This window comes from Gossypium hirsutum, chromosome A11 (assembly GCF_007990345.1).
Source record: "Gossypium hirsutum isolate 1008001.06 chromosome A11, Gossypium_hirsutum_v2.1, whole genome shotgun sequence".
Lineage (NCBI taxonomy): Eukaryota > Viridiplantae > Streptophyta > Magnoliopsida > Malvales > Malvaceae > Gossypium > Gossypium hirsutum.
Window position 1 is genome coordinate 19294844 of NC_053434.1, and position 17503 is coordinate 19312346.

Below are 17503 nucleotides of genomic sequence, written 5' to 3' on the forward strand. Positions count from 1 at the left end.
AAAAGATCTTAACATCTTCCTTAAAGATATCAAAATCATCATCATCCAACAATATTCTCTCAAGCCCCATTTTCTGCTTTGTATTTGTAAGAAGTTTACCTTTGAACTACTCATTATAAGGATTTTTATCCTCTATTATAGCATCTTCAAGATTTAAACTATCTGAATCTTTATTTCAAAACCTTCTTCGTTTTCGACTCAAGTTCCGTTGAAATCAGAGACCCAGGCCATTCAAGTTGTTGTATAGAGTAGAGTGGGCGTTCGATCGAATCGAGTGAAATTTTTTTAGTTAATCGAGTTGGCAAGTCCTATTTTATTATCTTAACTCGATTTTAAATTTTTTCGAATTAAGTCAAGTGAATTGAAATTTAAGTCAAGTCGCATCGAGTGAAATTGTTCGAGTTAAATTTAAAAAGTAAACATGTAAAATTAAAATTTTGTTATAATATAACTAATTCCTTGGTAAATCATTAACAAACTTTTTAGGTTATAAAATTTTTATTTTAGAAAATTTTTAAAATTTCAAGGTTTTTTATACATTCTTTAGAATTAATTTTTTTTTTAAATTTTAAATTATTTTTTTGTAATTTTTATTAAAAAATCAATTTGCTAATTTTGATAAATTTGAACTAATTTTGCTTTAAGGGCAAAAGAAATTTAATTGAAGGTGATTAAATAAGGGCGTTTTAGGAATATCCAATTAGAGAAAAAAAGCTCATGATAAGACGTAAACTGTACCAGTAACTGTTCTTGCCAGAAACTGTTCATGTAGCCAGCCCAGTTTCTGCCATTTTTGTACATTTTATTTCAAGCACACGCTTCTTACATTTCCAGCAACTCACTCTCTCTTCTTCAACATTTTCCCAGCTTTTCTCCCTTTCCAAACAAGATTTTAGGGATTTGTTTTTCCACTGAAATTTCAACTCCCTCCCACACCATCTGTCCTTTACGTCTCTCATTTCGAAGTTCATACCCTCCTCACGTACGTGTTAATTTAATGTTATTGTAACTGTCTTTTTTTCCTTTTTTGTCGAGTTTCGTTCTTTTGGGTTGTTTATGTGGTTTTGTTTGTCGTTAAGGAAACAAAAGGTAAATGAGTACGGGATTTTAGGTTCTTGGAACTCTAGAAAGCAAATGGAAAACTTTATGGTTTTCTAATTTAACATTTGATTTGCTATATGTTATCACTATTTTAAGGCGAATACTGTGAGAATCTGCTTGAGTTTCACTTGATAGTTTTGTGATTTACTTCTTGCTCATGGACCTATAAAGAAAGTGCATTTGTATTCAAAAGTAACTATTTCTTTTAGTTATTAAAAAAAAAAACCTGATCTTCTTTTTTTCTTTTCTGAAATAAAAAATAGGTGGTTTTTTTTTTGTATGAGATTAACTTCTTTTATTTTCACTACTTTCTCATTTTCAATCAACCAAAATAACCAGCAGTATGCTTTAACACTCGAGTTTTTTCTAAGTTTTAGATATGACTTGTTTGTTTATTTATTTACATGTATTTCGCTGCAGTTTTCGCCCCTTCTTATTTTTCAGATAAGTAAATGTCATCCTCTGACGAAGAAGGTGAGTTTACTCCAGAAATTCATGTCTCGGAATATGTTTTTGTTGATCAAAACGGTGAGCCAATTTCATTTTCGGTCTTGCCTCTCCTATGGAACGAAAATGAGGTCATTGGAAACGGTAAAGCCCAGGTTTTCTTAGAGGGAGTTGCTGACGATGGTCGTCTGAAGATTTACCAGCAAGTTGTCGCATGGAGGTTTGATCTTTCCTATGCGCTGCCTGAAATTTTGGTGTTCTCCAAGAACAAGAAACGGATGACACTCCAGAAGCCTAGGAAGAGTTTCGTAAGTACCATTAGGACAATCCTAATCACAATTCATTGGATGCATTTCCTGAAAAAGAACACAGAGACACCAGCAAAATCTGTATGGAACCACTTGCAAAACGTCTTCAGGTTGCTCCTCTCCAAGTCACTCTGTTGTACTCTTTGTTGCGAGAATTTTAATATTTTCTCTGTTAGTTAATTTTTAAATGGCGTGCATTTTTCTTTTCATATTACTTAAATTTTTATTTTTATTTTTGTCATGCAGCTTATATGAGTTTGAGCCTTCTGAGCATGAACTTTTGCATCACAAGCTGTTAATTGGTGAAGCTATGAAAAGGGATAAAGACTTAGCCAAGTCTAAGGTTTGTGCTACTATGGACTTTTTTATGCGTTTCGTGTCATGACAATAATCTCTTATTGGGTTTGGGTACATAATAACATTACCAAAGTGATTATACTGTAGCTAACCTGTTAAAATCCATATATGCATGTGACATTCATGTGGATGGGGTATCTCATAAGCACCTCTTGAGTCATCAATCTGAGGATGTAGCTTAAAATATGCTAGTTCTGAGACTCAAATCTTTGGTGTTGGCCAAAAAGAAAGAAGTTACTAATTTGGAGTTAAAAATCTTGTCAATGATACGGTGCAGTTTTTTTCTGTCTGATGTTTCCTTTTCTTTTTCTTTTATTTGATATTTGTCTCTGATAGTTGTAACTGTTGGAACACTCATGTTAATGTTTGTCTTGTTCATCATGACCTAATTATCTTTTTTGTGTCAAAAGTTTCGAAGTTTCACTTTGTTAGAACATATGGATCTTGGAAACATATTTAGTTTTAGTTTTGTGAAACCTATTTTAGCTGAGTGAAGGGATCTGTCTTTACTGGTAAATTTGCCTTCTGTAGAAGTGTTGTTCAATGTGCAATACCTTTACTCAACCAAGAGAAACAAGCTTTAGGATTCAATGCAACTAGGACTGATAAAGCTTGTTTGCTTACTTCTTGCACTTTCTTGTTAGATAGTTCCCTTTTGTGAGCTTTAGCTGGAATTACTACCCATATAACCTCCTAATGTTTGCTCCCTTCCTAAATGAAACTTGCATACCAAGCTTTTGAAGTAGAGCTTCTTAGCTATTCTCAAATCTTTTTTTTCCCCTATAATCAATTTAGCAAGTTACTTCTAACATGATTGTACACAGTGAGTCATATTAGAGCTGCAGTATCTGCAGCCTTTACAAGCATATGTATGAACATATGCATGCATGTATATACATACGCCAACTTAATTTGTCCAAGTCACATGCTCTAATAAGTAAGCACATGGACAATGTGATAGATGAAAACTGATTAACTATTATCTGGAACAGAATGTACTTAACTTTGTGGAGGTACCTCGGACAAATATAGCACCTCATCAGGTTTGTAAATATGTTTTTCCTATTTTGTGGCTTATTCCCATTACGTGCTTTTACCTTTTAAAGTCTTTTATTTTTCATTTTCCTCAAATGTACCGTAGAATTTGGCCATGATTTAACAGGATATACCCAAGAAGAATAACTTTATAAATGATGGAGATGTAGACGATGAAGATTACAATGATGATGACATAGGTGAAGAAGTTGATGGTGTGAGGAAGTCCATTTTCGATCCTGTTTGTGCAATTTGCGATGATGGTGGCAACGTTCTACCGTATGCCCTAACTTTTTGGTTCTGGAATTTTTTTTGTGTACTTTTTTTTTTAAAATTATTTTTACCTTAACTTGGCCTTTTCTTTTGGGTGGTGTGTGGCAATATCATGCATAGGTTTGGTGTTCCTTTAGAAACCAATAATTTTTAATTCACTTGGAATTCTGGAAGGCTTTCTAAAATGTACTACTACACTTCTTTTATAAGATTTTGGGATGGTAGCGAGATTTGAACCATTGGTTCAACCCTTTTGACATAAAATAGCATTGACAGTAAGGAGAAAATTGGAAAATAAGAAAGAAAGACAAGACTTTACTGTATTTGATCAACAACTTTGACGATATTTTAAGTCAAGACTTTTAAGTCATGAAGATATAAGGTTTGTCGAAATGTTATGCATATTTCATGAAATCATGGAGTATTCTTTTGGTTCAAAGAGTAATGTACTTCTAGTGAATTATTCAGGATTTAATTTTTTTTCCTAAAAAAATTCCTTCCATTGTAGTTCTGGATTTATTTATTGAGGAAATTCCTTTCAGTTGCATTTGAACTTTTAATTGAATATTAAAAGTTGCTTCTTCCAAACTAAGGGATAATGGCTCCAAAGTGGAAAATGTCACTTGGACACATTCAGGCAAGGTGTATTTGATTAGGCGTATGCCTGGTGCGATTAAGATTTAAGCATGCTTTTTGTAAAAACTGTAGACCAAAAAATTGTCTACCTGATTGAGGTGCCTTCAATACTAAAATAGGGACAACCGAACTCTCTATTTTTCAATGTTTGACTATTCCACAACAAACATGAGATGTAAAGAAATCATGAATTTGGCCAATAGGAATAAAAGGGAAAATTTTTCAGGTCTTTGGGATAAACTATGCCACCGTATAGAGATTATTGAAATATGTACTTGTAATATTTGAAATTGGCTGTTTATTTGGCATCCATATTTGATGTGGCCATTATTTAGTGCATGAATTATACTTTGAGCAATTTCTTTTCTTTCCGAAAACGTCATTACTTTTATGTTGTTAATAATCTTAGCAAAGGTTAACTTTCCCATGTTCACATGTGAGTTTGGTTGTCTAGGTTTAGGATGTAAAAGAGATGTATTAATGGAAGATTTAAAAAACCCTTAACTCAGGTTTTAGGATTCAAATATATCAACATGTATGCATTGGTACTTTTGGCATGCTCCTGTGGTTTTGAGGTCTGGCTTCTCTACGACATCTTTGCTTGCCTACACATTAATTTGATTATTTACTTGGTTCTCTTTGTTTATTGGAATTGATATAGCTGTGAAGGAAGGTGCTTGAGGTCTTTTCACCCAACAAAAGCTGCTGGGATTGATTCTTTCTGTGAATCTCTTGGCTTTGTCAATGACGCTCAAATTGATGTATGGGCATCTTTGTTTCCTTAAACATGTGTTTTTTCAGTTCATTTGCTCCGCTTTCTAGTGACTTGCATATTGTCATGATTTTTTTACCTGTAGGCTATTCCATCTTTTTTGTGTAAAAATTGTCTATATAAGCAGCATCAATGTTATGCCTGTGGTGAATTAGGCTCTTCTAACAATACTTCTGATCAAGAGGTAAGTGTTTTTGAGCTTTGAAGGAACCTAAAGATTGTCTCATCATTAATTTATAAGTCCTTCCCTTGGATTCAAGGATCTTTTTGTTGTTTTCCACCATTAACTACTTAGTATTTTTATACACAACATTTACGTTGTATTTAAATATTGCAAGTGTATTGTCTTTTTTTGTTAGACATCAGTGTTGATAATTTAAATTTATACTATCATCAATCAGAACTTCTTTTTTCCCCCCTAGGTTTTTCCTTGTGTTTCTGCAACTTGTGGGCATTTCTATCATCCAAAGTGTGTGGCAAAATTGCTCCATGCTGACAATGAAGCTGAGGCAAAAAAACTTAGAGATAAAATTACTGCAGGGGATTCATTTACCTGTCCTGCCCACAAATGCTTTGCTTGTAAGCAAAGTGAAGATGCACAAGTTTATGATTTGCAATTTGCTCTATGTAGGCGTTGCCCTAAGGCGTACCACAGGAAATGTTTACCCAAGTACATTCACTCTTAAGTTACTATTTTCAGTTTTCAAGAACCTTTTCTCTGAGACTAGGGGTGAGCAAATGGTTAAATCTGATGGTTCTATCAGTTTTTAACAGTTAACTGACTTAACAGGACCATCTTCCTACTATAACTGAACCAATTGACGTTCTCGGTCTTAACCATCCTAACTGGACTGACTTAACATCGGTTGGTTATGCCAGTTAAGTGACTTATATTATATATATTATAAATATATTAAAAATTATTACAAATAATGTATGATATATTTTAAATTATTAAAAAATAATATATACTAAGATCTAATTTACCATTGAAGTTGAGTAGTGTTTTTGAAAAATGCCGTGAAAAAGTGATTTAAAAAAGTTTGATAATGTTTACCATTGTTGTCAAAAAGTGCTTTTCAGTCGGTTAAGTTGGTTCGGTTATGAATTTTGATAAATGATAATCGATAAAAAAACCATCCTAATCAAGACCTTAACAGAATTAACCGAGGGAACTGAATTAACCAAAGCCGACTGAATCGAATTAGTCGGTTAAGTAAATTAAGTCAGTCGGTTTTAACCGACTTATGCTCTCCCCTATCCATGACTTAATGCCTAGGAAAGGTTGATTTCGTCTGATGCTTTTTCTTTGTTTTCAGGAGTATTTGCTTCCAACATGACAAGTATACAAATAGTTTCGGAAGGGCATGGGAGGATCTCTTGCCCTATAATCGGATTCTAATATACTGCATGTAAGTTTTACTTATTCTTTTAGTTTGCCTATTTGGATAAGCTTTTTCTTTTTACTCATGCATTATTTATGAATGGTGATATTGTTGCTAAATGTGCTTACCAGGGAGCATAAGATTATCAAAGAGCTTGAAACTCCAAGCAGAAACCATTTGATTTTTCCTGATTTTGGAGTCAAAGAAAAGAAATGCAAATTGGAGCTATCTTATAGAGGAAAGAATTTGGCCTCAAAGCAAAGTGATGTTTCTGAAGTTTTTGTGACAAGTAGGAATGTTTTGAAGAAGCCAAAGCTGGTTCAAAAGGCCTATGGTGATACTCATGCTGGTGGATCTAGTGAAAGAACTAAGAAGCCTAGTTCTAGACAAGAATTTTCTCCTTTGAAGGATCCAAATACATGCGTCACTAGTAGAAAGTTCTTGAAGCAAAATGCTAGACCAAACTTTGATAGGTCACTTTCCAAAGAGAAAACCAAGCTAACCCAGACAAAAGGTAACATAAAAGTGAACTTACAATTAAATCAAACTGGCCTTAAGTCCAAGAATACCAATCAAAATATGCATGCGGAGAAAGGGGAAAGCATTAGGCCTTTAATTGATGCGGAAATAGAGAAAGGGTAATTTACTGCCTTTATAATTTTAGTAATACTTAATTGGAAAATTTCAATGTTGAAGTGCTTTTTGGTTTTGGATTTGCATTTTTTTTAATAACAGCATTTCAGTTCTCATCAAAGAGGTTGATTCTTCATTCAATGCTGAGGAATTTATGAAGAATCAGCAGCAAATCTCTGGTACAAATGCATATAGCTTCCAGGGTGCAGGTGACAAGAGTATTACATTGGGTAGGGTGGAAGCCTCAGTTAAGGTATATCTTCTTGCTCAAATATGATTGATAAATGGTCTGAAATAGCTAGATTCTTTTTATTGATATTATAGAAATTTCTTACTTGTTTTAGGCTGTTAGAGCTGCATTAGAGAAGTTAGAAGCGGGAGCTTCGCTTGAGGATGCAAAAAATGTCTGTGGTCCAGAGGTGATCAAGCAAATATTCAAGTGGAAGGTTTCAAGCCATTTTTCCTTTAATTGTAACTATTTGTTCTCAGAGCTATGCTCGCGTATTAAGCTTTGATGCTGGAAGGTTCTGAGTGCATGTTTTCATGTTAAGGATTTTTTAGGTGCTTGTTTCTTAAACCGTAAAATCTTCAACTCAACCTAATTGGTCAAGTTGAGTTTTATTATTATTATTTTTTCACCACCTTGGCCTTAAGACTTTGTTCCTTTATCATGTGATGCATCTTTGGTCACTTGGAGAGAAAGTACCATTTTCCAAGCAAAATGGTAAAAAGAGAAGCTCTCTGATGTTGAAAGCATAGGCTTTTTACTATACCTGTGTGATAACCAATTTCACACATGATATAAATGAGTTTACTCACATCCCTAATTGGTTAGCTTAAAATCCTTCAAATAATAGATCAGCAGGACTTCTCTAAATCCCAGTGTCAGAGAGCCTTTTAATTATTGGTATTATATTCTTTTTGAGTAATTATTTGCATTTGAAAAGTTCTAATCAATTGTAGGAAGTGGCATTATGGTTGCTAGCTGCTTATCTCTTTTTGCCAATCTATATAATGTGTATGATGTAAAAATGTTTGAGCATAAAATGTATAAATATTGTGGACAACAATATATTAAACTCACTACTAAAAGTTTGTTTGACAATTTAAATGCTTATATGTTGCATTCTAATTCTATAGGAGAATCTTGCTGTCTATCTTGGACCTTTTCTCCATGGAATGAGGTATACATCTTTTGGTCGCCATTTCACAAAAGTGGAGAAGCTTATAGAGGTATTAATGCTTGCTTTTCTATCTAAGCAAATAAATTAGAGTTAGAGTTGACTTCTTTCTAAGAACCGAACTTCTTAGAACATCTTTTGCCTACTAATTATAGTTTGAGTCATTTTCAAACCACTGTCTGGAAGAAAACAGCACAACTGTAAATTTATAAGTAGTCTTAAGTTTTCCTGAAGATTTATATTTTATTGATGAATAGATGTGGTGTTAACTATTAAGTTGATGTTCTTGGGGAATAATCCCGAATAAAACATAATAGGAGAGCAAGTGTTTTACTTTTTTCTTTATTGTTATTTCATTATTTTTCAGCTATCTTACAGCTGGTCATTCTAGAACTTTGTCCTTTGCAACTGAAGGAGAAAAGTAAAACATTCCACAAAAAATGGTTGCAGTTCTATGCTACTATCAACAGTGTGGAGATTTAGTTTACTATTAGGCTCTATCTAAGTTTTCATTGGCATTTGCTATGTAAATATGTTGTGGTTTGGTTCTGTTCTTGCTTCATGAATATGTCGATGCTTGGTTGAGATACATAGCGGAGCTAATAGCACTTGTTTATGCTGCAGATTGTCAACAGGCTCCATTGGTATGTACAACATGGTGATACTGTAAGACTATTCTTCTCCGTTTTGCTTTAGTTCACTAAATTTCCATTCATTATTGCACGTAATGTATGATCTTCTGGTGAAGAGCATAATATAATGGATGATTTTCTAGTGAATAAACATAACATAATGGGCACATTTATTTTGTTTCTAAAAGATTGAACGAAATTCTACCGTGATCTTATGTCTTGTATTTGCAACTGTGAATGCTTCTTTTTTCTTTTTTACATTCTTCAACATGTATCACTTGAAGCAATTCATAGAATTATCACATTTTTTTTTATTGTGCTTCATGTTTTCATTCTCAAAGTTTACAAAAGGTTTGGATTATATAGTGGGAGGGCATTCTGTAGTATGAGATCACACAAGGACATTAATTCATAAAGAAGTGATGTGTTAGCATCATGCATCTTAATATGTGAAACTGGGAATGCAACGATTTTGATTTGATCTTCCGATTCGCACTTGCTATTACTTAGAAATTGGCTACTCATCTAGAGATGAAAGACCATAGTATTAGGTAAGAGATGCCACTGACTTGAAATTTTAAAATGTTCAATAGTCTTATTCTGGTATATATTTGGTGGTCATGGAAATGGCATAAGAATCCTGATCCCATTTTAGTGGTTTTTTTGTCGTTCCAGATTATGACCTGAAATTTGATTCTTGCTAACTATCCGATTTGATTTTTATATTTATTATGGTTCTATTAATATGGTCATCTTATGGTCATCTTATTTACACAATGAACCCTTCTTGAGCAGATAGTCGACTTTTGCTGTGGTTCCAATGATTTCAGTGGTTTATTAAAAGAGAAGCTAGAGAAGGTTGGGAAGTCGTGCTTATTTAAAAATTATGATCTTTTTCAGCCAAAGGTATGGTTAGTCTTTCCTGCATCTAAGCTCCTTTTGACTGGTGATGCTTTTTGGTTTGTGCCTTTCTCCATTTTTTATGAGTTCTAAAGCCTCAGTTGCAACTTCAAGATCTTGATGAATTGTTTCTATCTAAAATCGTTGTTCCCATCCTATAAAATTATTCATGTGGCAGAAAGAAACGTAAATTGTCTTGTCATTTGATCCACAAACTAAGTTTTGAAAATCATTTTGATAGAAGGCAAACCAAAATCCTTTTTCTTTAACTCCAATTTTTGTCAATCATATTATAAAAAAGTACCCATCAGATTGTCTTGTTAAAAATAGTGTATTGACAATTAATAAATACCCGGTGTTTCATTTGTGTTGGGTTGATGATACATAAGAAGGCATGAGCCAGACCTCACATTTCCTGGATTTGAACTGAGATCTTTAATCTGAATAAGGTGTTACTCTTATCATCTAAACCAAAGAATATGAGCGAAAAAGAAACTCACCCTGCAACATTTCCAAACTGCTGTAGTAAGTAATACTAGTTGTAATTTATGTGCTTGAAGGAGTTGAACATGGCCTTATTTCTAGCATATATATTTTCAACTACTATATGAGTAAATTGGGCACTATGCCATCATTATGAGCCATCTTGGGGTTGAGTTGCTACCATCATTTTTAACTCTAAACTGAAAGGAGTTCTGGGTAGTGGTCTTGTAATTAAACTATTCCTAGCACTGTTAAAAGCTCGAGTCGACTTGAAATTAGAGGCTCAAAGTTTGGATTGAGCTCGACTTGAGGTAAATGTCAAACTCCTCAAACTTGCTTGTTTAGGCTCATTTACCTAGTAAAAAGATAAGCTTGAATTCAAGTTTAAGCTTGATTATTTTGCTGAGCTTGAATTGAATTTTTTCAATATTGATTAAAATAAAAAACTTGATCAGGCTTGTGAGCTACTTGCATAGAGTATTAGGATGCTCGAATTCGGCTTGATCGCTTGAGCTCGGCTTATAATAACTGAGCCTAACCCATGTAGCTTGTGAGCAAAAATGTCAAGTTTACATCCCTAGTTATGAGGATTCAGATGATCCAGAATTCCTGATGTGATCTGAGTGTAAAGGATTCAGATGATGTAGAACAAACAATAAATACGGTTAAATTTTAACCATGGTTGCATTTCAATAGTGTAAATGTTGCATGCTCTGAGTTCGCTTCCAGTTTCTGCAAGAATGATGGCTAAAACTTGTGCTTAGTTGAGTATTTCCTGTGGCCACCCGTGGAGCTCTTATAATGGATCCTCTTTTGGTTGTTGAACATATGTTTTGATGCTTAGGCACCGTTCTTAGATGCCAAAACTTTTTTTTTACTGTATTGTTATATAATCATCATTGACTTGTATTGTTTTACTTTCACTAACATTTGAAATAGTTAAAAGTGTTGAAATATGTTTATATTTTAAATTTATTTAGGTAGATAAATCTTATTTAGGTAGATAAGTTTTATTCATATTTTATTTTATCTTTTAGTAGTTTATTAGAATAAGGGAATTATTTTCTAATTAGGATTAGGACTCTTTTCTCTATTTAAATCCAGTTCTTTAGTTAATAATAACAAAACAATTTTATTAAATGTTCTCTTGAAAACTTTCATGGCATCTGAGCTAGGTTATCTCTAGTAGCATCATGGTTAAAACAACCTTTATTGGGGATAAGAGATCCAACAATCAAACAGAGAAAGAAAGTTAAGTTTTATTGTTGAAACAACTAATGAAAATTATGAGGGTCAAAGTTCTCTAGAAGGGTCTCCATTCACTAAGGAACAACTAGAGCATTTACGCAAGCTTTTTCAATCACCACAATTTCGAATGAATTCATATCTTCCTATCTGATCCAATGATCCTTCTTCCTCTTTTGCCCAATCAGGTACTGATTTTTCTGTTTTTTTCAGTGCCAAGTCTTGTAAAACAAACACGTGGATCGTTGATTCTTGAGCTAGTGATCACATGACTAGTAGTCATTTTCTTTTTTCAACTTACACACCTTGTGCAGGAAACAAAAAAATCAAAGTAGCAGATGGGTCGTTCTCGGTAATAGCCGAGAAAGGCACTGTTAAAATTTCGCCTTGGTTTTACATGATGTTTTTACATGTGCCAAATCTAGCTTGTAATCTCATATCGGTCAGTAAATTATCCCAGTTCTTGAATTGTCATGTTATATTTGACTCCTCTATGTGTCAATTTTAGGACATAGTCTCGGGGAGGATAATTGGCAATGCTAAAGAATCTGGTGGAATTTACTTTCTTGACGACGACCATCTAAGTCTACCAACAACTACTTTATGTTTAAATTCTGCTTCTATTTTTGATAAGGTTATGATTTTATATTATAGGCTTGGACATCCTAATTTTTACTATTTAAGATATTTATTACCTGATCTATTTAAAAGTAAGTCTTTCATATCTCTATGAATTTTGTGAGTTGGCTAAACATTATCGGCCATTTTTCTACCTCAAAAATATAAAGCTTTTAAACCTTTTTCATTAATTCATACTGATGTTTGGGGATTTTCAAGAGTCAACTTTTTCAAGAAAACGTTAGTTTGTCACATTTATTGATGATCATGCTTGCATTTGTTGGGTGTTTTTATTAAAAGATAAGTTTGAAGTTAAAAATGTGTTTCAGCCTTTTTATGCTATGGTGAAAACACAATTTGGTGTGAGAATAGAAGTACTTCGGAGTGACAATGGTGGGGAATTTTTTAGTAATCAATTAGGTGTTTTCTTAACCAAACATGGTATAGTCCACCAAAGCTTTTGTACAAATACACCACAACAAAATGGGGTTACAGAAAGAAAAAACCGACATCTTTTGGAAGTAACTAGAGCCTTACTGTTCATTAGTCAGGTACCACATTATCTTCGGGGTGAAACCTTGTTAACAGCCACATATCTTATTAATAGAATGCCGAGTAAAACTCTAAACTATAGAACTCCTTTCAGTCTTTTTAAAGATAACTTTCCTAACTATAAATTGATCACAGATTTATTCCTCCGAGTTTTTGGGTGTAGTGTTTCTTGTTATCTTCACAACCAAGGTAAACAAAATCCTGGAGCAAAAAAATGCGTCTTTGTTGATTATGCTTCTAATAAAAAGGGTTACAAATGTTACGATCCAATTGATAGGAAGATTATTGTTACCATGGATGTCACATTTGTTAAAACGCAATCTTACTTTGATTCTAATCTTTAGGAAGATTTTATAATTGATCAAGAAAACACTAGGGATATACAATATAAGGATTCTAATAATGTGGAAAGTGAATTTATGATTAACACAACAATTAATGATGTTAATGTTGTTAATGAAAAGGACTATGAAGGTGTAGAGTTTGATCATGAGAATAAAGAACAAACAAAGGAGTTAATTATTTACTCAAGAAGAAATCGAAATCAAGAAAGTGGAACCCATTAGATTTATCACCAAGAATCTGACTTGCAAGATCTTGTTAACAGTCCAGGTAAAGCTCATAATCCAACCAATGAATTTTCTGATTTAGATATTCCAATTACTAAAAGAAAAGGTGTTAGAAATGTTGTAAAATATCTCATGTCTAACTTTGTGTCCTATAAAGCTTTGTCTTCGACATTCTTAACCTTTGTTTCGTGTCTCGATATTGTGAAAATATCCAAAAATGTGAAATATGCTTACAAGTTCTTGAGTGGAATGAGGCTATTTTAAAGGAGATGTGCGCTTTTGAAAAAACAGGTATATGGGAAACAGTGGAATTACCTGTAGGGAAAAAAATTGTGGGCTGTAAATGGGTGTTCACAACCAAATTCAAACCGGATGGATCTTTAGATAGATACAAAGCCCGATTGGTGGCTAAAATTCAAACATATGGGATAAATTATCTTGAAACATTTGCTCCAGTAGCCAAATTAAATTTTGTTAGAGCTTTTATCAATTGCTTTTAATCTTGATTGGTCCTTATAGAAGCTAGATGTGAAGAATGCTTTCCTAAATGGGAAACATGAAGAAGAAGTTTACATTTATCCTCCTTTAGGTTTTGAAGAAAAATTTGGAACTCGAATATGTAAACTCAGGAAATTTTTGTATGGTCTAAAGCAGTCTCCTCAAGCTTGGCTTGAACGGTTCACTCAAGTTGTTAAAAAATAAGGTTACTCACAAGGGCAAGCTGATCACATAATGTTCTATCGACACTCACAAAGAGGTAGAATAGCAGTTATTATAGTTTATGTCGATGATATCATTCTTACAGCAGATGATGTGGATGAAATAAGGCGTCTTAAGGAGCATCTAGCTTTGGAGTTTGAGATCAAAGACTTGGGTCCTTTGAAATACTTTCTTGGAATGGAAGTTGCTCGATAAAAGAAGGGTCTTGTGGTCTCTAAAAAAAAATATGTGATTGATCTTTTAAAAGAGGCTGGGATGAGTGGTTGCCGCCCAGCTAAAGCACCAATTGATCTAAATGTAAAATTCGAAAATAAAGAAGGTCGATTAGTTGATAAAGGGCAGTACCAAAGATTAGTTGGTAAGTTAATTTACTTATCACATATAAGACTAGGCATAGACTTTGCAGTGAGCTTATTGAGTCAATTTATGCACTCTCTAACAGAGGAACATGAAGAAGCAGTGTTTCAAATTTTAAGATACTTGAAGAGTTCACTTGCAAAGGGCTTATTCTTCAAGAAGTTCGAACAAAAAGGAATTGGGCAAGCTCAATAATAGATAGAATATCTACATCAGGATACTATACATTTGTTTGGGGGAAACCTTGTGACTTGGCGAAACAAAAAATAAAGTGTTATAGCAAGAAGTAGTGCAGAGGCTGAGTTTAGATCAATGGCTCAAGAGATTTGTGAAATGATGTGGTTAAAGAGAATTATGGAAGAGTTGAGGAAACCAATAACTTCGCCAATGAAGTTGTACTGTGATAGCAAAGCTGCCATTAGTATTGTTCACAATCCTGTCCAGCATGACAGAACTATACATATTGAGATTGATAGACATTTTATCAAGGAGAAGATTGAAGAAGGCCAAGTGTGCATGCCGTTTGTTCCTTCAAAACAATAGATTGCTGACATACTCACTAAAGGGCTCTCTAAGACAAACTTTGATTTTCTTGTAAGCAAGTTTGGCATTATTGATATATATGCACTAATTTGGGGGAGGACGTTGAAATATGTATATATTTTAAATTTATTTAGGTAGATAAATCTTATTTAGTTAGATAAATTTTATTCCTATTTTAGGAATATTTTATTTTATCTTTTAGTAGTTTATTAAAATAATGGAACTATTTTCCCATTATGTTTTAGTAGTTTAGAATAAGAGAATTATTTTCAATTAGGACTCTTTTCTCTATTTAAATTTAGTTTTTTAGTTAATAATAACAGAATAGTTTTATTAAATGTTCTCTTGAAAATTTTCAAAAAGCATACCTGGCTGTTGCAGTTCAATTTTTTTGGTTTGCTCTTTTTGTATTGCTTCTCTAGTCTTTTGCCAGTGTATGCCATTCTAAAGGTTTCCCAATCTTTTTTTTTCTTTTTGCAGAATGATTTTAGTTTTGAAAAGAGAGATTGGATGAGTGTGAAGCCAAACGAATTACCAGATGGTTCTAGACTGGTAAGACACTTCAAAAAAGGATTAAATAAATTGACAAAGATGTCGCATGTGCTTCCTCTTTTGCTCTTTGATATTCTTGTTTTAACATTTTAATTAGATTATGGGACTGAACCCCCCTTTTGGGGTCAAGGCATCTCGTGCTAACAAGTTCATCAACAAGGCTCTTACATTCAGACCAAAGCTTATCATACTTATTGTTCCAAGGGAAACCAGAAGGTAAAGGCTTCCCTTGTAACCCTATTCTTATTGTTAAAAATTTTAATCAGAAGGTAATATTGCTCTCTTTCTCTATGTTGCCTTCTCATTTTAACAGACTTGATGAGAAAGATGCTTATGATTTGGTTTGGGAGGATGACAGAGTTCTATCTGGCAAGGTATGTAAAGATTTTAGTTACTTTTCTCTCACCGATTTTAGATATAAATGAACGTTTTACATTGCTCACATGTTCCTTATTCTTGTTTATTTCCCCAGTCATTTTACCTCCCAGGTTCAGTTGATGTAGAGGACAAGCAGTTGGAGCAATGGAATGTAAAGGCACCTCCACTTTATCTTTGGAGTCGCCATGATTGGACAGCCAGGCACAAGGCAATAGCACGAGAGCGACATCATGCATACGACTGGCTGGAAGAGTTGCCTGGAAATGGAGAAAATGCGAAAGAAGTTGAATTTAATTACCTTATGCAGGACAAACATGATTGTTATGGCGATTTCTCGAAAGACGTATATGCTTGTGGAGGTATTTCCAGCATATTGGATGGTGTTCCCGAAATGAATGATGGATTTGAATCCAAAGGCAGCAGAGGAACTGTCCATGGAAAGAACATGAAAGGCCAGTTTCCTGGAAGCAGTAGTATTTGGAAGAACAATGACTTCCCAAAGAAGATACATGACAAAGTCATTGAGATGCAACCTGAAGGACATGGCCATATGGATGCATCTCCAAAGGCAGCATCAGATAATGGGATAGCTTTGGAAACTGATGACATGTGCATTGATATGGAAATATCATCTCCAGACAACAGAGCCGGATATTATGAGGTTCCTGGAACTAAAGGAGGAGATGGGGTCTTCCAGAACCGTGGACAAGGTCCTCTTAATTTGGGGTTCAAACAGAGTATAGGTTTAGGGATATCCAAAACCCTGTCTCAGCTCCTCGTCAAGAAAGCAAAAAACCCAGTGAGTATCAGAAGTGGAAATTACATCAGTGAATGTGATTGATGGTTCCTGAGTTGTTCAGTGGACTCAACTGATCTTCCCTCTTAAACTGGAACTAAAACTACATAGCAATGGTAGTAGGAATAAGAATAGGATATCTTTCTTAGCCTTTGAAGAACTAATTCCACTGCTCTTATTAGATGATGACGATGAGTTATAGTGCACTGACGCCATGATATGACATTGTTCCTTGCATTCGTATCTTTCAAGTACTAATTTCACTGCCGTCGTTATGATGTGATGCATTGCAGTGCATGACTCCATAAATTTCCCAAAGTTCTTTCGTATAAATCAACGTTCATCTCAATCTGGAGTTTGAGACTAGGGAAAGGAAGAAATTAAGGCAATTAGATTTTATTTATGACAATTCAGATTATAAATTTTAAAACAAGAAAACAATTTAAAGAAAACAATTTAAGGAAAATTTTTATGTATATTTGGTTCCCAAGGTAACCTACACCATTTTGACGTATGTTTATGGTTTTTATGGTTTTATTTGCGTATGTCTTCTCTTTAGACGTACTTTTGAGAAGAAATTTTACATTAATGAACCCAATTTTTTTAATAAGCGAAGTGTTTAAATATTTTTAAATAAATCATTTAAAATGTTATTTATAATATAATTTTATATTTAATGTAATAATTTGAAATTTTTATTCATGATTTTTGTTAAAAGGAAAGGAAAGGTCATAGGTAAAAAAAGTTTATATGGTACTTATTATTATTTGAAATAGAGGAACTTTCATTACTAAGATTTAAAACGAATAAGTAGCATGATAAACAGTCTTCAGCAATATTGGCATTGACAAAACTGTACATAAGAAAAAACTGCACATAAGAAAAGGTAGTTCGAAATACACAATAAAGTGATTAACGCTAGAATGTAAATTATAATTCCGTAAAAAACTTGAGTTGATTGATGGGTCGGGTTATCTGTTTAGGTCTAAAAGTCTACTTGAAATTTGAAAGGATTTGGACAAAAATATTA

General features: G+C 33.5%; 1 protein-coding gene across 7 annotated transcripts; it reads left to right on the top strand.

Moving 5' to 3' along the window:
• Positions 1 to 757: 757 nt before the first annotated feature.
• On the top strand, positions 758 to 16710 carry LOC107924597 (protein ENHANCED DOWNY MILDEW 2). 7 transcript variants are annotated; one of them, XM_041081297.1, is made up of 20 exons: positions 759 to 982; positions 1522 to 1966; positions 2103 to 2199; positions 3206 to 3256; positions 3376 to 3527; positions 4819 to 4918; positions 5015 to 5113; positions 5352 to 5599; positions 6249 to 6341; positions 6446 to 6952; positions 7050 to 7200; positions 7292 to 7393; positions 8088 to 8180; positions 8753 to 8794; positions 9556 to 9666; positions 11897 to 12022; positions 15228 to 15299; positions 15397 to 15515; positions 15613 to 15673; positions 15772 to 16710. In XM_041081297.1, the coding sequence occupies exons 2-20, from the start codon at positions 1554 to 1556 to the stop codon at positions 16516 to 16518; spliced, it is 3384 nt and encodes a 1127-aa protein (XP_040937231.1). In that variant the 5' UTR covers positions 759 to 982; positions 1522 to 1553; the 3' UTR covers positions 16519 to 16710. The 7 variants fall into 7 exon arrangements, with proteins under 7 accessions (XP_016710606.1, XP_040937231.1, XP_040937233.1 ...); XM_041081299.1 differs by having other exon boundaries at positions 7292 to 7366; XM_041081298.1 differs by having other exon boundaries at positions 1546 to 1966.
• The last annotated feature ends 793 nt before the right edge of the window (positions 16711 to 17503 follow it).